Here is a 20,764-nt window from a genome sequence, read left to right on the forward strand (position 1 = left end):
GTGATCCTGTCCTCTGTGGTATTAGCCACCCCTCCTAATTTGGTGTTATCTGCATACTTGATCAGGATGCCCTCAAGCCCATCATCCAAGTCATTGATAAAGATGTTGAATAAGACTGGACCCAAGACAGAACCCTGTGGCACCCCACTATTCACTTCTCTCCAGGATGAAGAGGAGCCGTTAATGAACACACTTTGGGTTCGGTCAGTCACCGAGTTACAAATCCACTGAATGGTAGCACTGTCTAGCCCGAATTTTACCAGCTTCTTTACAAGAATATCATGGGGCACCTTGTCAAAGGCCTTGCTGAAATCAAGATAGGCTACATCCACAGCGTTCCCTTCATCTACCAGGCCTGTAATTCTGTCAAAAAATGAGATCAGATTGGTCTGACATGACTTATTTTTCAGAAACCCATGCTGACTTTTAGTGATCACAGTGTTCCTTTCTAGGTGCTCACAAACCATTTGCTTAATGATCTGCTCTAGAATCTTTCCTGGTATTGATGTCAGCCTGACTGGGCGGTAATTGTTTGGGTCCTCTCTTTCCCCCTTTTTGAAAATAGGGGAAAAGAGAGTTTGTTTCAGAATTTTTTTAATATGGAGTCTGGATTCTGCCCTCCAGGTCAGGTGGAAAAGGCCTTCTGGCAGTGGACAAGTACTCACAGCAGCCAATGATAGGACCATGAGTTCTGTGAACTAGGCCCTCCTTGGCCAGAAGGGAGCTACCACGTGAAGCAGATCTGACTCGCCTGAGAAATCTCTGGATTAGGGCTGTGGCAAGAAAGGGGTATGGGAGCCCACTCCCCAGCCAGAGGGAAGTCAGGGCATCCATGTCATCACTCCCTGGGTCCTGAACCAGAAGAAGAGCTCCACCTTTTGGTTTGATGAACTTGTGAACAGGTTCACTCTTGGGAGGCCAAAGCAATCCCCTATTTGCTGGAACACCTGTGGGTGAAGGCTCCATTCCGCCTGGGAGACCTGCTGGTGGCCAAGCCAGTCGGCCGGCGTGTTGGAGGTGCCCGCCATGTGCTCTGCTGAGAGGGATTTTGGATTCCATGAGCATCTCAAAGTAGAGGGCCAGTCTGGCCGCTGTGAGCTCCAACCCGTTTATGGATTGGCTGGCTTCCTTCTCGGATCAGGTCCCTTGGGCATACTGGTATTCTGTGTGGGCTCCCCACCCCAAGAGACTTGTGCCCATGGTTTTCTGCACCTGTCAGGGTGCTGTCGGTGGCTCCCGGCTGGTTGCCCAGGAAAGTTTAAAGACAAGAAGTTTCTAACAGTCCTTTTTTATTTCAAACTTTAGAGAAGCTGTAGAACCCAGCCTCTTGGATAATGGCATGGTCCCAAGTGAATCTCCACCCTACTCCCCATCTCTCGCACTTCCTCATTCGTCATCAACATCATCAACTCCTCTGCTGCTAAGTGATCTTTGTCTTCAAGCTCTTATCTCGCTGGGTACCTTAAGTCTGGGGAAAGTGTTAAGCATAATCGTTTAATTCCCATAAATGAGAATGTTTACTTAGTTAAATTACTGTGTATTTTTAACACGGAGTTTTCCTTGGACAGTAGCTCTCATGTGATTGGCTGTGAGTCACATGAGAGAGGAATTCCATTCTGCAGAAGGACACATGTTCTCCGCTCTCCCGTCTTGGATGGGGAGACGCGTTCGGTAGCAGAGTTAAAAATAGGGAAACAAGGCTTCACACACCCCAAACCCTGGGAGGGTGTCTCAGAACGGAACCACTCGCTGCGGTGGCAGAAGGAGCAGCGAGCCAGGGGAGGGCCGAAGAGGGGCTGCCTTAAATGGCAGCCATCGAGCAATCATGCTGGCACAAACAAAGCCCAGGCCCCTTCCTCTTGGCTCTAGGTTGGAGGGAGGAGGAAAAAAAGCTGCAACCAGAGGGAAGCCATGCTGCTGGAACCAATCAAAGGCTAGCCTACTTCCTCTGCAGGGTGGGGGAGAATCCAGAATCCAGAAGGAAGCGCTTCGAACGGACTCCCAGAACGGATTAAATTTGAGAACCAGGGTACAACTGTACAGGGATCAGGGTCAGTGTGTTTGCAATTTCAGCTGAAAGTATTTTCACAACTTTTTTAACAGTAAAAACTTTTAATTAGTTCTATTTGACAAGAACATAACAGCCACCAACAATTACGTGGATTTGTTTGCTAAAAAGGACAGATGTAAACAAAGCTCAGAGCTAAACAGGTAACTTCACAAATGAACCTTATATTTTCCTGCTTGACTAGACCAGCTGCCATGTTTGGGTTGTTTTGTTTTGGTTTTTTGAAAGGAAAAGAAAGGCTTAAGCATCATTTTGACAGGCAGCAAACTTTCACCCTTAAGATCTATGGAATCTCTTACCTGTCACACAAGAAACAAGGCCTAATTCAACCCCCCACCCCACCAACAAACATCTTAATCCTCTCTAGCTATTTGCTGGTCCATCAATGCTGATGGACCTAGAAATATTCCCAGTTCCCCTAATTGCTGTCAAAACTATCCCAAGGTGGTGTCAAGCAGATATTTTCCCTAATATTTCCATACCGCAGACAATTTGATCCAAATCAACATTCATAAGCATGGAAACCGAGTATGTTGATGCTCGCCTAAGTTTCCCAGATTGGCGACTTGCAAACTCGGCTCCTGACAGTCTGTTTCTGAACTGTAAGGCATTGGCCGGTTCCTGTCACCTGACTGCTGGAGGTTTACAAAGAGAGAGTGCAGAGAGCTGAGGAACCAGATGCTGAGACTTCAACTGGAGTTCAACAGACATGGGCCCCAGCCCTACTATATGCTATTTGGAGACAAAGAATGCTTTTTTTCAATCAGATTCAGAACTATTTCCTGTCTTTTTACCTCTGAAGTACATTTCTGTTGCACACTTCCCTCATCAAGGCCACTGCAAGATACAGTGGTGCCCCGCTGGACGAATGCCTCGCTAGACGAAAAACTCGCTAGACGAAGGCATTCGTCTAGCGGAAGGCTGCCCCGCAAGACGAATTTGTCAATGGGGCTGCCTCGCAAGATGAATTTTTTTCTTCGTCTAGCAAAAACCGCGGTTTGCATTGGTGCTTCGGTAGACGAAAAAACCGCTAGACGAAAATACTTGCAGAACGAATTATTTTCGTCTAGCGGGGCACCACTGTATATTGCTTTCACGCACACAGCAACCCTGCAAGGTAGGTTTCACATAAAGATGGTGACAGGTTTTAAGTCACTCAAAAAGCTTCACGACTGAGGAGGGATTTGAATTGTCCCCAGCATTTGTGGACCTAGAATCCTAGATGCAGGGAAACCTGTGGCCCTTCAGAGATCATTTCACTCCAGCTCCCATGAGTCCAAGCCAGGACGGCCGACGGGCAGGGAAGATGTGAGTTGCAATCTAACAACATCTGGGGGGGGGGCCACAGGTTGCCAGCCTTTCGCCAGGTAAATATTCTGTAACCATTTTGTTGTGCTGGCTCACTTTTACTTTTCATGTTTGAACGTACAAAGGAACAAACTGCGCCTCAAAGAGGAAAGATCACCCAATCCCTGCCTCACCACCAGGTCGATTGCTTGAAGGTCCATCACAGAAGAAAAAAGGAAAATAACCAAGCAATATAGTCAAAACAAAATAAAAAATAAAAAAATCCTTCCAGTAGCACCTTAGAGGCCAACTATAATCTTCTATAATCTGCAAGATAAAAAAAATGTAAAAAATATTTAACTTCACAGCTGAAGAAGATTTTACTGTCTGAGGGCTCTTGTGTTTCTAATATTTTGTTGGAAGCCACCCAGAGTAGAAGGGCAACACAGATAGATGGGTGGCATACAAATGATAAAATTATGTTGATGAAGAACTTAAGGAAAAAAATAAAGAAGATAATATATATAAAATAATGATAAACATTCAACTCAGCAGCTTTTCACTGTGACACTTGTGGCTGTATTTCTTTTTCAAGCCCCCTTTTGTCTGGCGGCATCAACAACGTGGCTGCTAGCACCTGGCTTCCCAAGTTCACTTCTGGTAATCGGGGCCCCCAGGGGTCCTTTGCAAGAGACCCCTCCATTCCCCGAGCAGAGTTCTTGCTGTGAGCTGGGCCCCTCCTGCGAGAGAAGCTCACGCTCTCAAAGAGCTTCAGCTTCTCCGGGGCCAAGAGAGCGGCGGCGGCCACAATGCACTCCTTCACCAGCTCGCCTCTGGAGAGCGGGCGCAGCTTTTTGGAGACCAGCTCGCTCACCACGAAGCTGGCTTGCTCCACGCTGTCCATTTCCTTCCTTGGTTCCGGGGCGATGCCTTGCTGGGCGTGCAGGTCCGTTTTCAGCGCCTTGACCTTCTCCTCGCGCAGCTGCCCTTGGAACTCCTCGTACTGGATGTGCTTCGTCCTGTAGTGCCTCTGCAGATTGGCCTTCTTCAGGATGGAGAGGGCCTCCCCACAAATGAGGCACACGGGCATACCTTTGAGCTCCACAAAGAAATAGTCATGCGTCCATTTCTTATTGAAAATGCGGCACTCCAAATCTATCTTCCTCTTCTTGTGCGACGGCATTGCAACCAAATGATCTAACAACGAAGAAACGGGTGGAGCGGTTAACTGGATTTCTTCCAGGGTGGGTGAGAGGAGTGATAATATAATTATTATCAAGGGAAATCAAGAGAAAATACCAGAAACCAAGGCTCCACAACCACCATCTTGTGCTTCAGCCACCTTCAGCCTTATTAGTGGGAGAGGAAGCCCTGCTGATGGCATCCTTCCATGGCAGTATTTAAAACCCAGATATATAAGTTAATCGCCAAATGGCACCTTAAACCTAGGCTACGGTCGCCACAATGGAATGCCAAGGTGCCATTTTTTACTTTTGGCAATGAAATTATCTTTTATTATTCATTTAATTTCTATACCGCTTTATATTTTAAAGAAAAAGTCTCAAAAGCGCTTTACAACACATTGAATAGAACAAAACAAAATATTTCAAGGAAAATATTTCAGATCATTCTTCTCCCCCCCCCCCCCCGGTGGCGGTTCTCCCGTGTGTCAGGAAAGAGAGGCTACCTGGCTGAAGCTCTTAGCGCAGTCGGGGCCATAGCTGTCAAGTTTCAGATTTGAAAATAAGGGATCAGCAGTCTCACCTATCCTGGGGACAGTCACATGTCAGTGGTGGGCGGAGCCAGAAGCAAAAGTGGGCGGAGCAGCAATGTAAACTCCAAGCGGGCTCGGGCTCGGAGCGGAGCAAAGAGGAGGGCAGCCAGCAAAGAGGAGGGCAGCCATGTGCTCCGCGCAATGGAGCCCCATCGTCTTCTTGTCTGATCCCATCAAAACAGGACAGGAAGCAGCAGCTGCTCAAAGGCAGCCAAGCTCCGCCCGCCAGCTAACCCTATTGGCCAGCTGAGGGGCTCGGCGGCAACGAACAGGGGCTGATGCAGGGGGAGGAATACACCCCCTGTAAGCACGGGAAATGGCTCCCACTTGCTTTGAGGGCTGAGGCTTTTCTCTCCAAGTAGGCGAGGTCTTCCCACCCAGTCCCTGGCCAGCAGAGGAGGAGCTGCTTCCATTAAAAACGGGAAATTTAAGGGAAATAAAAAATAAGGGAGAGCAGCGGGAAACTGCTTAAAATAAGGGAGAATCCCGGGGAAAACAGGATACTTGACAGCACTGGTTGGGGCAATGGGAAAGTTTCTCTCACCTGTGTGGATTCTCTTGTGCCTCACCAGCTGGGAGCTGATCCCAAAGCTCTTCCCGCACTCGGAGCACCTGTATGGCTTCTCCCCCGTGTGGGTCCTTTTGTGTGAAGTGAGCGACGATTTCCAGCCAAAGCTCTTCCCGCACTCAGAGCACCGGTACGGTTTCTCTCCCGGGAAAGCCCCCTTGCGCGCAGTGAGGGAGGGACCGCTCCTCAGGGCTTTCCCACACAGACTGCAGTGGTCGGGGTCCTCTCCCATTTGCACCCTCTGACTCTTGGGAAAGTTGAAGCTATGGCACAGATTTTCACAGTCCACGCACATATTTCTTCTTTCGCCCTCAACGAGTCCCTGTTTCACAGGGCTGCCACATACGATAGTGTCCACTTCCTCACAAGGCACTGACTGCTGAAATGTTTCTAGTCCCTGTTGAGTCAAAAGCCAGCCTCGATTGTCATGATGGAGCAAGTCGTCCTCTCTGGCTTTCCCCAAAGGTATAGAGTTGAATTCTGCTTGCTTCGTTCTTTGCAACGGAAGATTTACCTCCTTTGCCTTTGTTTCTGCATTGCCTGTGGGGTAAAGAATGATCTGAGGAATCTGTGGGGAGAATGTTGAATTTTTACCCTGCCCTCTGACACCCTGAGACGCGTTCTTTTAGAGCCGACCCTATTCATATGATGGTAATCTTTAACTTTTATTAATTTTGAAGTTTAAATAGTGGTAACTAGCCCTGAGGTGAAGGCCAGGTACCGGTAATAAATTGAAGAATATTGATCATTTCCAGTTCTACAATATCTTTTATGAGACAGGACAATTAGAACTATACACAGTACAGTATTCAAAGTATGGTTGCACTATAGGTTTCTAATAAGTCTGGGCAGTTTTACATTTGCTCACTTCCCAATGATTGCCCAACGTGGGATTTGCCTTTTTTCAAAGCTGCTGCAAACTGGATAGACATCTTCATCGATCTATCCACAAAATGACCCCAAGATCCTTCTCCTGTTCAGTATCAACAATCTCAGACCACTCAGCACATACGTGAAGCTAGGATTTCTTGCCCCAACATGCATCACTTTCACACACCAAACAGCACTTGCCATTTCATTGGCCGTTCGCCCAGTTTGGAGAGATCCTTTTGGGGCTCATCACAACTTTTCCATATTTACCACCCTCCATAATTTGGTACCACTGGCAAACCTGGCCAAACATCAAGGCTTCTCGCAAACTTCAGATTGTTTATAATCTAGTTTAAAAGCACAGGGTCAAAGACAGATCTTTGGGAGACCACAGTCTTACTCCGTGGCAGTGCTGGGGAACCTGTGGGCCTCAAGACATGGCCAGACTACAACTCCCATCATGCCTAATCACTGGCTCTGCTAACTGGGGCAGTCTCCAGGTGCATGCATGAAGCCTGTCAGGGAATGGTACATAAACTGGTGGAGGAATTGTGGTGTCCTGTTGTTGCAACTGCTCCATAAAGCACAGGCCTGGGAACAGCTGTCTAGACCCTAGGTTGGTGTGTGTGGTTTTTTGGAGCCATGGAAACTACTGTAAGTGTCAGCTTGGACAATAAAGAACTATAACTCTCTGCTGGGTGCATTCCCTGGCAGCACCCTTGGCACCCAGCAACATGCAGAGGGTCGCAGGTTCCCCCCTTTGCCAAGTTGCTGCTCTCCAAGTGTTGCTGGAACACAACTCCCCCTAATCCTGGCTTGCACACCATGGGAGCTGTAGTCCCACATGTGGAGGGCACCAGGACGGCAAAGGCAATTCCAGTGCCAGCGCAGGAATCATCCCCACAGAGGCCTTCCAACAGTGAGATTTGGACACGGGGATCCTCACCCAGCAACCTGGCAAGCTTCTCATTCTCCTGGGCCACCTCCGCAGGGAAAAGCAGCTCCACAGCATCTGAGGGATCCTCCTCTGATTTGGGGGACTTAACAGTCACTATATGAAAAGGCTCCGGGAGCTGAAACAGGAAGAGAGACACAGCCGGTGAGATGAAGCCGCTTATGCAAGTTAAATGGCACCATCCACACAGAAGACAGAGGTGTCAGCAGGCTCAGGGGGAAACCTTGGGTGGCAGCCAATGTTAGCCTTACTCAGAGTAGACCCATTGATGTCAATGGACACGACCGACTTAGGTTCATGACCTGGAGTACAACTCAGCTGCCTACACTCCCCATAGTTTATAAAATATAAACAAAAATATCTCAGACCTTTTCACCCACTTGCTCCGCCTCTTGCAGCCTCAGCAAGAACTCGTCCGCCAGGGCCAAAGCCTGGGCACAAGTCTCCGGGTTGCGTTCCCGGACCCAGCACTGCATCTCTAAGGGCAGGATGGTCAGGAACTGCTCCAGGGTCACCAGCTCCAGGATCTGCTCCTTGCTGTGCCTCTCAGGTGTCAGCCACTGACAGCAGAGTTCCCAGAGCTGCCTCAAGACCTCCCAGGGCCTTTCGGCCTCCCGGTAGCCAAAATGGCGGAAGCGTAGGCAGCGCATCTCCAAGCTGAGAGCTTGCTTCTCCGGAACCTCTTCCTTCACTTTCACGGAAAGGTCCAGAGTTTGATGGGCCTCCTGGGCTTCTCCCTGGAGGCCTGGCAGGGCTTGGGCCACACACTCCCTTTTAGGCCACCGGTTGCCCACGGCGACGGCCTTCCCCGAGGCCTTCAAATCCTCCTCTGGCGTGAACTTGGATATCTGCGGAGTTCTCCAGCCTGACTGAGGGCTCTTCATCGTCTTCAGGAACTGCTGCCATTGGGCATCCCAGCACTGCTCCTCCGGCTCTGGCTTAATTTGCCGCAGGGTTGCCCCTGTCTGAAACTCTCTCAAGGCCCCAATGGGTGTGACCTGGGGGTCTTCCCCTCCTGCCTCCAATCTCTTCTTCTGGCAGGATCCTGTCGAGTTCTGATCTTCCATTGCTATTTTCTGGCTGCAGAATGGAGAATGGAAAGCAAACGACCATCAATACTTGATCAGAGATGGGGGGAGCTTGCAGCCCTCCTGTTGTTTGTTTTAATGCAACAATAAAAATGATTTTAAAACTTGCAGTTAAAAAAATACAACCATACAAAAAATAAAACCTCCTGTCCAAGTTCCACACCCTCAGCCAGGGTAACCAATGATATACATTCTATAGACACACAGTATAGCATGTCTATTTTTGTAAATGGCTTAGAGGTGTTTTTTCAGTCAAAAGGCATGTCAATTTTGTTAAGTAAATAGAAATAATCCAACAATGTCTGAGAAAGAGGTGTGAACTGTGCTCAAGCATTGCACATCTACGGGGGAAGGCCACAGCTCAGTAGTTCAGGAAAACGCTTTGCATGCAGTTGGATTAGATGTCCCAAGAGGCAGGGCAACAGCCCCCCCCCCCCATTACTGCAGTCATTGGCACATGCTCCTTCCGAACCAGGAAATTAGCGCAGGGGTGGGGATTCTGAAGGCCGCATTCCCTACTGGGCCACATGTCAGAGGTGGGTGGGACCAATGACAAACATGAGCAAAGCAATGAGCAAATTTTTTACCTTTGTACAGCAATATAAATTTACACACACACACACACACACACACACACACCTACCCTTCTCTATCCTCCCTACAGGCAAGCAAGAAGCATTATCAGAGTTCAACGACACATTCCAGAAAGCAAAAACATGGAGGGAGCAAAGCAGAGCGGGAGAGGAGTAAACAAGGCAAGTGGGAAATTTGCAGAACTGATAAGAGTGAAGCTGACTCCAAGAACAGATGAAAATAATTGTGATCAGGAGCGGAGGAGCTGTGAGCTTCCAGAAGTTGTTGGGACTCCAATGCCCATGAGCACCAGCTGGTCTGGGCAGCGATCACAGAGGATGGGACTTAGAATCCAGCAGCATCTGGGGACGCCTGCAGGCTCCCCATCCCTGGGGTAGACATGATGGACCAAAGGTCTGATTCAATAGAACGTGATCATGTTGGAAATTGGACACTGGCCCAGAAAGTCCCTTCCCATAAATCGGAGCATGGGATATATTTGTTTTCATATATATATATGGTAAGGTAAAATCTTTATTACGGTCAAGGACCAGAAAACAATTTATAAAACCACATATTAGTGTAAGTTGTGTTATGCCACAAACAAAAACAGGAATTCATAGAACCGACACCCACACCCAAGCCAAATTTCAGCCTTTTAGTGTTTAAAATTTAAATTCATTGGTCTCTGCTAACTATTATCGTTCCATCGGGGTTAAAGTTCGAAGTCTATTGTTGACATCACTACTCCTCTGATTCTAGTCGCGATGTAACAGTACTTTGCCACAGCCCTGGTAATTTCGGGGTCTTTATCTGCTAGGAGAAGTCTGGTATAGATATCATCTATGCTACCAGGCAGTTTCCTCAAAATCGGTTCAATCAGCTCTTTTCTTGAATCTCGATATAATGGGCAGTTATATATATATGCTTTCAAACACACACACACACACATATGCAATAAGGTTACACTCCCAAGTGAACTTGCCTAAACAAAGTATGTATTTAGAAGGCACTTAAAACAGTTCAGTGAAGGAACCTGCCTGATATTAATAGGCAGGGAGTTCCGGAGATTAACTTTTCGTCCATGAAAGGATCAATTCCTTGCCATTGCATAGTTAAAACTATGGAACTCACTCCCACAGGAGGCAGTAATGCCCACCAACTTGGACAGCTTTAAAAGAGGAGTGGAAAGATTTGAGGAGGAAAAGGTTCTCAAGGGCTACTAGCCAGGATGGCTATTGCTCTGCCTCTAGCACGGCTCTGAGATAGCTCATTCTTGGCTTTGATGTCAAAGATCCATGGGCAACCCTCTTTTCCTGCTGCAGTGGGTTTCTCAGCCACCTGGTCCTGGAAGCGAGTTGCGGATGTACTTATTTGGAGTGTTTATTTCCCTGCCCACCCTAGAAAAATTCCTTCCTTTTCTTTTTTCTTTTAAGTTTTGAAGTTTTGCCTGGTGTACATTTTTGTAACTGACGTAGAGGTAGGATGACCACTTGTCAGGGGTTATTTAGGTTTAAATTCTGCGTTGCAAGGGGGTTGGACTAAATGAACCCTCGGATTCCCTTCCAACTCCACAGTTCTATGAATCTAATGTGCAGAACGAAAATTATGTGGCACACACTTGCAGGAGATTGGGATTCTTATTCTACAGTTCTCTCACATTTCATCCAGGAAGTTCAAATCAACATACGATCAATCTCTTCCACATCCATATTTTTTTTTAATAAAAAAGATAACAAGGAAGGTTAGGTTGAGATAGAGTGAGCGTCCCAAGTTCAGCAAGGCAGCGTAGTGGCTGGGTGACGATTTGAACCCAGGTCCCCCGCCTGCCCCTTCTAGCTCTGTCCCTTAACCACTGAACCACACTTGGCTGCGCATTAAGCAACCGTCTTTTGCTTAGACTTCCCTCCAGGAGATACTTCTCTGCCTTTTCCTTCCCCATTCACAACTTTTCTCCCCAAAATAATTCCCTCTTCGCTCACCTTTTTTTTATTACTATTTTTCCACTTGCAGGATCCTTTGCAGCCTCTCGGATGTTGCAATCCAAAATGGCCAAAAATTTGAGAAAGCAAAAAAAAAAAAAAAGTAAGAGGAACGAAGAGAGAAGAGGTTCTCCCACCTGGACAAGGAGAAACAGGAAAAAGAATTGAGCACACCTTGGGGGCGGGGGGGGGGAACAGTGCCCGTCTAGGAAACGCATCTCTCTATCAGTTTAACCCCTAAGAGTCCGGGTGGCTCCTGGTCCTGCGAAAAAAGCAGGAAAGGAACAAGGCAGCCCGGCCCCTATATACATGAAATTGATGCAAAAGCGATCAAACGGGGGTGGAATTTTTTAGATCAGGGAAAGATCTGGCCCTTGAGAGAGTGTTGGATTACAGCTCCCTTGCTGACCACTGGTTATCCTGAACAAAATAATAATAAAAAATCCTTCCAGTAGCACCTTAGAGACCAACTTTGTTTGTTCTTAGTATGAGCTTTCATGTGCATGCACACTTCTTCAGATACACTGAAACGGAAGTCACCAGACCCTTAAATATTGTGAGGGAGTGGGGAGGGGTATTACTCAGAAGGGTGATGGGAATGGGTGATCAGCTGATAGGTGTGGAAAACCTGTTGACAGCTGTTAACGACTGCAATTTTTACAGGGTCTTACAGGGAAAGGCAAGGGGTGAGATGGCTAAAGATAGCTTTGTCATGTATAATGAGATAAGAATCCAATGTTTTTGTTCAGACCAGGTTTCTCCATGGTTTTAAGTTTGGTTATTAGTTGCAATTCAGCCACTTTTCTTCCCAGTCTATTTCTGAAATTCCTTTGTATTAAGACAGCTACTTTGAGATCTTTTATATAATGTCCTGGGAGATTGAAGTGTTATCCTGGACAGGAAACAAGGCAGATGCATAGGAAGCTTGCATGATTGTTAACGTGCTTTATTCTATTGTGGCTTAAACTTTTCTGTATGTTTTACATTACAGTTGTAAAAAAGTGATATTTTTATTTTTAATGTAAAGTGCTATGAGGTGCCCCCATATATAAATTCTATGAAATAAATAATACATAAAAGAAAGTAAGTGAACAAAGAAAAACTTGAAACAAAATAGAAAATTCTTTCCAGTAGCACCTTAGAGACCAACTGAGTTTGTTCTTAAAAGAAAAACTTGGTCTTGGATAGCTCAGTTGGTTAGTTTGGTGCTGATAATACCAAGGTTGCAGGTTTGATCCTCATATGGGACAGCTGTATAATCCTGCATTGCAGCCGGTTGGACTAAATGATCCCCAGGCTCCCTTCCAACTCTAGAATTCAATGACTCTCTCTTTACAGATTCAGGACAGATTACAGGAAGGACAGCTACTAGCCATGATGGCTGTGATCTGCCTCCATGGTCAGATGTAGCAATGCTTCTGAATACCAGTTGCTGGAAGCCACAGCAAGGGAGAGGGCTTTTGGGCTTGGGTCCCGCCTGTAGGTTTCCCATAGGCACCTGGTTGGCCTCTGTGAGACCAGGATGCCATTGCACTGATCCAGAAGTAACTTCCTATGTTCTTATGGAATCACAGGAGTTGGAGTCCAACAGCATTGCAGGTTTTTCACCAGCATGTTTTAAATTTAAACCAAAACTTTCCAATATTTCTTTTTCTTGTTTTAAAGCTCACTTTGATTACACCTGGAATACAAGAGACTGATCCGGAACAGATCTCTTGTAGAGAAATTGTTCTTCAAACGCAAACACGGGGATATCCTAGATCATAGATAGCCCATGTTGTGTCCTGTAGGTGTCGTTGGACTCCAACTCCCATCACTCCCAGCCAGCAGAGCCCAATGGTTAGGGATGGGAGCTGTAGTACAGCAACATCTGGGGATGGATGTCTACAGGGTGGTGATAATTTTATTTGTCTATATCACACCACACCCAGAGGCTCAAGGAGGTGGTGTGCAGAGTTCTCCGCCTCCTCTAATCCCCACAATGACCCTGTGAGGTAGGCATGGCGGCTGCTGCCGTCTCCACCATCACCTGAGGCAACTGACAGTGGCCCAGGGAAGCCCTGGCATGCTGAAGGTAGCAAGGGGGGGGAAGAGGCTAGAGAAGAACAAGGGGTGATGGAGGAAGAAGGCAACAAGCATAGGAGGCAGCAAGCGGCACACTCTTGGGGGGCTGGACTGCCACGTTTCCCAGCTGCCCCCCAGCCTGTCACCTGAGGTGACTGCCTCACCCAGCCACAGAGGCAGTCTGGCCATGGAGGTGGGCTAGGCCAGGGGTTTTCAACCTTTTTGGGTCCATGGCTCCCTTGACCAACTACATATTTCTGTGGCATCCCCGTGGGGCCCAGGAGCCCAGTTGTGTCACCCCTTGCCTGTAGAGCTGGCAGCCCCATACCCCTTTTCGAATCCTCCCTTGTGGAGTGTTGCCTCGGCCTACTCTCTTCTCCCCTCTCCTTGGGAGTCCTCTGGGCAGTTGTAGCTGCCACCTTTTGTCTTTGAACTGCCCCCCCCTGCCCCTAAAGAGAGGTGCCTTCTCACAGTGCCCTACAGGGGCCTGGGAAGCACCTCCTGGCGAGGCATTTCGTGTTCTAGCACATTCCACGCATCTGCAGGCCCCAAATATGAGCTGAAGTGTAAACAGGAGAACGATTGGTGTGGCAGTGGAGTGCTATGGCATTTCAAGCCTTGTGAATCAGGAGGGAGCAACGTTGCTAAGAAAAAGATAGTGGATTTGGGAACATATCTAGCGGCAGCATACGTTTAGTCTCCAACTCCCATCATCGCCAGCCAGCATAGCCAGTAATCAGGGATGCTGGGAGTTGTTGTAGTCTGAGAACTTCTGGAGGGCACTAAATAGGGGAAGATTAGAGAGAAGGAAAGGGAGATTGGAGGATAATAGAACTATCAAGATGGAGACACACACAGATATTGATATTGAGATTGAGAGAAGCCCAGCGAAATTTTGAGGATACACCGATAGCAGAGAATCTAAATCAGGGTTTCCCCAGCTAGAGTCTCCAGATGTTTTGGGGCTACAACTCCCATCATCCCTAGCTAGCAGGATCAGTGGTCAGGGATGCGGAACCCCAGAGCCAGGGACAAACTTCAGCCCTCCAGCCAGGTCTCCCTGTATGACCCTTGGAATGCCACTGAGGCCACACCCCTTCTCCCAGGCCACACCCCTCACTGATCCTGCTATAGGCCCTCCTCAACTGCTTTTTCACGACTAGTATGTGTATTTGAACCGTGACGCCTCCTGTCTGGCTTATTTCCAATGTGATCTGCCCAGATGGAGTTACAGGTAGGGAGCCGTGTTGGTCTGCCATAGTCAAAACAAAATAAGAAATAAAAAAAATTCCTTCCAGTAGCATCATAGAGACCAACTAGGATGGAGATATTCTCACATTCAGGGGGTTTCTTTCCTATTTTAAATCTCTTGAATTTTCAGGACCCAATATTATTCCTGCTCAGGAAGGGCTTTGGCCTACTTGGTGAAATAAATGTGAAGTTTCTGACAGCTATGTGAAGTTTCCCTCGGGGCACGTTTATTAACTCAGCCCTCTTCCCAGGTAGTTATTTTTGTATTCCGTAGGCTCTGGAATGAAACTGAAACTTCTCCCACCCCTTAGAAGCTGAAATAGGGAGCCTCCCAACTCATGAGAACATAACAGCCCTGCTGGATGAGACCAAAGGCCCACGTAGTCCAGCATCCTGTTCTCATTGGGGCCAACCAGATTCCCCTGGGAAGCCGGCAAGCAGGACCTGAGCATAACAGCACTCTTCCCACCTGCGATTCCTGGCAACTGGCATTCAGAGGGACATAGCCTCCCATCTCCCCTTGGCTCCAGCCAGCATAGCCAAAAGAAATGGGAGTCCAGCACCATCTGGAGGGCTATAGTTTCCAATCTCTACTTTAGGCCACAGACATTTAAAGCACTCTTATTCTACTGTGACAGCCATGGTTTCCCCCAAAGAATCCTGGAAACTATTAACGGTGATGCCCGAGAGTTGTTAGAGATTCCTATTCCCTTCACAGAGCTACAATTCGGAGAGTTCCCCGGGAAAAGGGACCAGTTTTTAAAGCCACTCTGGGAATCTGAGACCTGCGAGGAGAATTAGGGGCCTCCTAAAAGCTTTCAGCACCCTTCACAAACTACAGTTCCAAGGATTTTTTGTGGTGAAACCGTTCAATTGCTTTAAAGGCCTGGTGCAGATGAGGCCTTACACCAAGCATCCATTCGGCTTCTCTTCTGTATGGCTTCTCTTGTGCGTAACGAGGGATGGTTTCCGACAGAAGCTTTTCCCGCATTCTGAGCACTTGTATGGCTTCTCCCCAGTATGCACTCTTTCATGTATTGCCAGGTAAGCACCAGTGCTGAAACCTTTGCCACAAACAGTGCATTTGTACGGTCTTTCTCCCGCATGAGTCCTCTTGTGCCTAACCAGAGATTGTTTCCGGCTGAAGCTCTTCCCACAGTCCAAGCATTCGTAGAGATTCTTCCCCGTGTGCATGCACTCGTGTTTCATAAGTGACCCTTTCTGACCAAAAGCTTTCCCGCACACCGAACACTTGTATGGTTTCTCTCCAGTGTGCGTCCCCTCGTGCCGGATGAGATCCGACCTCTGGATGAACCGGTTCTCGCACCGTGAGCACTGATAAGGTTTCTCGCCCGTGTGGGCCCTGATGTGCCTCAGCAGGCAAGAGCTATCCCGGTAGCTCTTGCCGCACTCAGGGCATTCGTAAGGCTTCTCTCCAGTGTGGGTTCTCATGTGTTTAATAAGGGATGGCTTCTGAGTGAAGCTTTTCCCGCACTCGGTGCACATGAAAGGGCTCTCGCCGGTGTGCACCCGAACGTGCCTCTTCAGATGTGATCTGGTGCCGAAAGTCTTTCCGCAGTGAGTGCAGTCGAAGGGTTTCTCCCCAGTGTGGATTCTCATATGTGCTCGGAGGTGAGAGTTGCTGTGGAAACCTTTCCCGCAGTGCGAGCATTCGTATGGCTTGTCATCCATGTGAGCCACAGTGTGCTTCCTAAAGTCTCCTCTCTCTGCAAAGCTTTCCCCGCAATCTGAACATTTGCAGGGCCTCTCACCCGTGTGAGCTCTCTGGTGTATAATTAACGACAAACTCTCGTTGAAACTTCTCCCGCAGTAAACACATGCACAAGGCTTGTCCTCCCTTTCTACTTCCATACTTTCAAGGGAGTCAGTGTTTTGGCGGAGATTTCTGCTGCCCTCAGTGGCTCTCATTTTCCTTCTATGACTGCTGCGGCTTCTATTTTGCGAGGGACTTTGAGACAGTCTTCTATCACCCCTCTCGCAAAAAGAGACCTCTTCGGCTGCCTTCTCTGGATGCTTCCCACAGTATTCTTCTGGGTCCAACTGACATCCAGGGGTCTCTTCTGGCTCAGCAAACTGGAAGTCTCTCTCTTGGGTTGTGCTCAACCATCTTCTTCCAAGGCTTGAGAGTTTGGATTCTTCTGTCTCCTCATTCTTCCACGCTAGAAATGAAAAGAGCCTTTATTTCATTTATGTGCTTTAGTTACTCAGTTGTGGTGCCCGCCCTTCAGATGTCAAGGAAATAAATAACTATCTGACTTTTAATATTATTATTATTATTATTATTATTATTATTATTATTATTACCCCACCAATCTGGCTGGGTTTCCCTAGCCACTCTGGGCGGCATCCAACAGAATATTAAAAAATCAATAAAACATCAGACATTTTAAAACTTCCCTAAATAGGCTGCCTTCGGGTGTCTTCTGAACCTCACAACTGGACAACTGCAATGGGGGTTTCCCTTGTGCTGGTCCCAGAAGCTGTGGCCAGGTTATCAAGAGGAGAAATTGGACATGCACATATTATGCCTTTACTGGGGGAATAACACTGGTTGCTGTTACTTTGTCCTGAAGAGTCCATGTCAGAACCAGGCCTGAAACACCCAAAACAGGGATGCGGAACCAGTTGCCTTCCAGAACTTGCTGGATTCTAACTCCCTTCATCCCTGGTCACTGGCTACAGTGGCTGTGGCAGATAGGAGCTGGAGACCCAACAGGATTTGGAAGGCCAAAGCAGGTTCCCTTCCTCTGGGCTCAACTGTTCAGACAGTAACACTTACCTAGCAAGTTGGCCTCCCTGTCAGCTTCCTGCTCGACTTCCATGGTAGGTTCCACCTTCACTATGTCCAATGGTACCTGCTTTGACTTGGGGAGATTAACAGCCACATTGTTCAAAGGCTTTGGTCCCTGAAAACAAGTAAGAGGAGAATGATATCACCATCAGATAGAATCACAGAATTGTAGAGTTGGAAGAGACCTCCTCCTGTAGTCCAACCCCCTGCAATGCAGGTTCTACAAAAGCATCAATGATAGATGGCCACCCAACGTCTGCTTAAAAACCTCCAAGGAAGGAGTCTCTGCAAGCTGATAAAGAGCACAGATCACGTGTAATTCAAAGGTTGCCAATTGTGGAACTCCCAGTATGCTAAGTCTAGTGCTGTCTCTCATGCCAACAGAAGGAGGATATTTGATCCTGCAGAGGCATCTGTCAACAGAACAAAGAGGGCAATCTTTTGCTGATTCTCCTCATCCCAACGCTTCACACAGCAGCTCCCTCCCATACTGTACCAAAGGACACACCAACCCTCTGGCACTGATTTTGGGGGTGGCATGTGGGGGACTGCAGGGAGGGAAGGGATGTCACAAGCCCCACTATGCATGCTGTCATCATTAGAGGTGCTATTAGACAGGTCCTTTTGTCAGAGACTGGGCAGCGGAGGAATGGTGGTGACCATCTCCCCAGCCTGACCCTTCCAGAGAAGAAGACAGTTCAGAATTACAACAGCTCAGAGGAAGATAAGGGGAAAAGTTGGGAAATAATGGGAGAGGAGGAGGAGGCAGAGCTGGAGCAGCTGGCTGACACGTTGTCATTAGAAAGCATTCCAGACCCACCATCTCCCAGAACCCAGCAAGCCTTAAAAGTAGGAGAGCAAAGGGCTCAGAAGCAATGGGCCCTCAGCGCCACCTGTAAAAGAGATGATGAATGAGGAAGAGGGAGAAAAAGGGGGTGGAAAGTCACTCGGGACAATGCCAAGAGGCTGCATTCCCAAGCCTCTCTTTGTAAATATTGAATAAAAGCAGAAGGTAAGGACTTTGCCTTGTCTTATCCATTCCTGGCAACCTGTCATGGGGGTTGGTTCCTCTGACTCCTGGCACCAAAACTGTAGCGCCTCCCTACCAGGGAAATTAGCCACACTTTATCTCTTGTAGAAGCAGCCACTTAAGGCACATCTAAGAACATAAGAAGAGTCCTGATGGATCAGGCTGAAGTCCCATCTCCCCCCAACCTCTGGGAATTCTAGAGATTCAGAATACACACAGTCTCTGACAATAGTGGTATCACAGCTAGCATCAGAATCTGTGTGGTAAGAAATGAGGCCCACCAGTGTGGGAAGAGAGCTGCTGTGCTCATATCCTGCTTGTGGGATTCCCAGAGGTATCTGCAGGGCCACTGTGAGCACAAAAGCCAGAGGCCTGTAATAAAATTCAGGACTTTGCCCTGATTCAAGAGGGATCTTACGAGCAGGTCCACCAGAGAACATTTGGTCAAGAGCCCTCTCAAACCAGGAGACAGCCCTGATCATGCCCAGTACTGCGTACCTGGTAAGGTTCCTCAGCCTCCTGGTAGCAGAATTGGATGATGGCACCCTTGTCCACAATCTCTTCCTTCACTTTCACAAGAGAATAGAGGCTTCCTGAGGGTTCTTGGGCTTGATGGAGGCTTGCTTCCTTTCCTTCAGTCCCGTGGGTATCATCAGCTACTGCAACAAGGGAGCCCTGGAATGGCTTCCTATTCTCCCTTGAATAGGGGACCAGTGGAGACTCCATTGTCTTCAAATATGCTTCCCACCGAACATCCCAGTTCCGTAAACGCTCCCCCTCCAGATCTTGGTTATTATGCCGCAGAAGTGGCCGAGTCACAAATTCCCCTCTGGTCCCAGCTGTCAGGAAATGAAACTCTTTGCCTTCCGACTTCAAGCTCTTTTGAGATTCCAGCCCTGCAGGGTCCTGGTCTTCCATTTTTATTTCTCACTCTACCTCCAGCTCTGGAAAGGGCAAAGCACAAGAAAACCAAACAGCCCCATGTATTTATCAATGCATCAGGATACAACTGTGGCCGTAACTCAGTGATGGAGTAGAGGCCTTGCATGCAAAAGATCGCTGCTAGGAATATCACCTGTCTGAAACCCTGGGGAGTAGCTGCCACTCAGTGTAGACAATAATGAGCAAGATAGACCAATGGTCTGACTTGGTCTAAGGCAGCTTCCATCTCCTCATTCCTCCCCAAAGTGCCCAGGGCAGCAAAAAGCAAAATGGGAAAACATTATAATTAAAAATAAAATAAAATAACAGACTGAAATCATTTAACAATAATTAAAAACATCTAGAAACATTTTAATGCAGTCCAATGTCCTTCTAGCTAATAATTTCAAGGTTGCCTTGAACAGTATATTTCAGTCATCAAATGCCTCCTCAAAGTTAATAGTGAGGGAGACAAGTGTGCCTCACTAGGGAGAGAATTCCACAAATGTGGAGTTGCTACTGAGAATGCGTTCTCACAGGTTGTGAAGAAACCCTGTGCGTTTGAACTTTGTTTTAATGGGTAATGTGTCATGTATTCTGTCAGCTGTATTATAATGCACACTGCAATGTGTTTGACAGGGGAAGTCTTCTTTCTGGTCAGGTGAAAGTTGGCTTAATTGTAACTTACACTGGCATTCCTTAACTGACAGATGAGTTAGAATTCTCAGGATGCAAATGGAGGCTAGAATGCATGCATACTCTGATTGGTGGTTGCAGCTTTAGAATTCTCAGTTAGATAATGTGATTGGCTGGGGTTAGATCAAAGGGGCCAGAAGGAGTGTGTGTGTATATATATATACTGTACACATATACAGTACATATACAGTACTTTGGCCACCTCATGAGAAGAGAAGACTCCCTGGAAAAGACCCTGATGTTGGGAAAGATGGAGGCCACAAGGAGAAGGGGACAACAGAGGATGAGATGGTTGGACAGGGTTCTCGAAGCTACTAACATGAGTTTGGCCAAACTACGAGAGGCAGTGAAGGATAGGCGTGCCTGGCGTGCTCTGGTCCATGGGGTCACGAAGAGTCGGACACGACTGAACAACAACATATATATATATATATATATATATATATATATATATATAGCTGGAAGTTGGTCAGCAGAGTTAGTTAGTTGATTGGTACTGGCAAAGGATGGCCAGAAGAAGACAGATGAAGAAGGGAAGGAAGGAAGGAAGACTGAGAGGAAGGCTGAGAGGAAGGCAGAGCAGCTGAAGACTTGCTGGGGGGGGGGGAATACCTGAGGCAGTTTTGGATGCTAGGATCTAACATCTGGTATGAGAGCCAAGGGAGATTCCCAGACAGGATAGCAAAAACAGACCTGTGCATCAATAGGTGAGTGGAGAGTTGAACAGAGGCTTCCATAAAAGCCCTCACTTATACTGTTAGTGAGGTTTAACTGACGAGGAGTAAATATAAGGGCAATCTGGCAAAATAATTTTAGTAGGCTAAC

The 20,764-nt window shown here is 47.6% G+C and overlaps 2 protein-coding genes across 2 annotated transcripts in view; both read right to left on the reverse strand.

Moving 5' to 3' along the window:
• LOC117042634 (zinc finger protein 271-like) overlaps positions 1 to 19,438 on the reverse strand; it is a 54,593-nt gene extending 35,155 nt beyond the window's left edge. The window contains exons 1-4 of the mRNA XM_033142190.1: positions 18,821 to 19,438; positions 17,281 to 17,407; positions 15,679 to 16,660; positions 15,455 to 15,600 (exon numbers count right to left, since the gene is read on the reverse strand). Coding sequence (XP_032998081.1) covers positions 15,455 to 15,600; positions 15,679 to 16,660; positions 17,281 to 17,407; positions 18,821 to 19,240 — 1,675 coding nt within the window. The 5' untranslated portion in view covers positions 19,241 to 19,438. The remainder of the gene's footprint in view (positions 1 to 15,454; positions 15,601 to 15,678; positions 16,661 to 17,280; positions 17,408 to 18,820) is intronic.
• Positions 3,834 to 11,256, reverse strand: LOC117042672 (zinc finger protein 397-like). The gene is made up of 5 exons (XM_033142264.1): positions 11,169 to 11,256; positions 7,891 to 8,604; positions 7,514 to 7,640; positions 5,674 to 6,237; positions 3,834 to 4,552 (listed from the first exon to the last, which is right to left on the reverse strand). Exons 2-5 carry the CDS (start codon positions 8,587 to 8,589, stop codon positions 3,915 to 3,917), a joined length of 2,028 nt encoding a protein of 675 aa, XP_032998155.1. The 5' UTR covers positions 8,590 to 8,604; positions 11,169 to 11,256; the 3' UTR covers positions 3,834 to 3,914.
• Positions 19,439 to 20,764: the final 1,326 nt, after the last annotated feature.

Source organism: Lacerta agilis, chromosome 2 (assembly GCF_009819535.1).
Source record: "Lacerta agilis isolate rLacAgi1 chromosome 2, rLacAgi1.pri, whole genome shotgun sequence".
NCBI lineage: Eukaryota > Metazoa > Chordata > Lepidosauria > Squamata > Lacertidae > Lacerta > Lacerta agilis.

What these genes read in the sequence shown, in the direction of transcription:
- LOC117042672 (XM_033142264.1), bottom strand. Translation starts at nt 8,589, where the DNA reads ATGGAAGATCAGAACTCGACAGGATCCTGCCAGAAGAAGAGATTGGAG. An exon ending in CGGAGCAAGTGGGTGAAAAG is followed by an intron (nt 7,641 to 7,890) that starts GTCTGAGATATT and finishes TTCCTGTTTCAG; the next exon opens with CTCCCGGAGCCTTTTCATAT. An exon ending in GCACAAGAGAATCCACACAG is followed by an intron (nt 4,553 to 5,673) that starts GTGAGAGAAACT and finishes CTTCGTTGTTAG; the next exon opens with ATCATTTGGTTGCAATGCCG.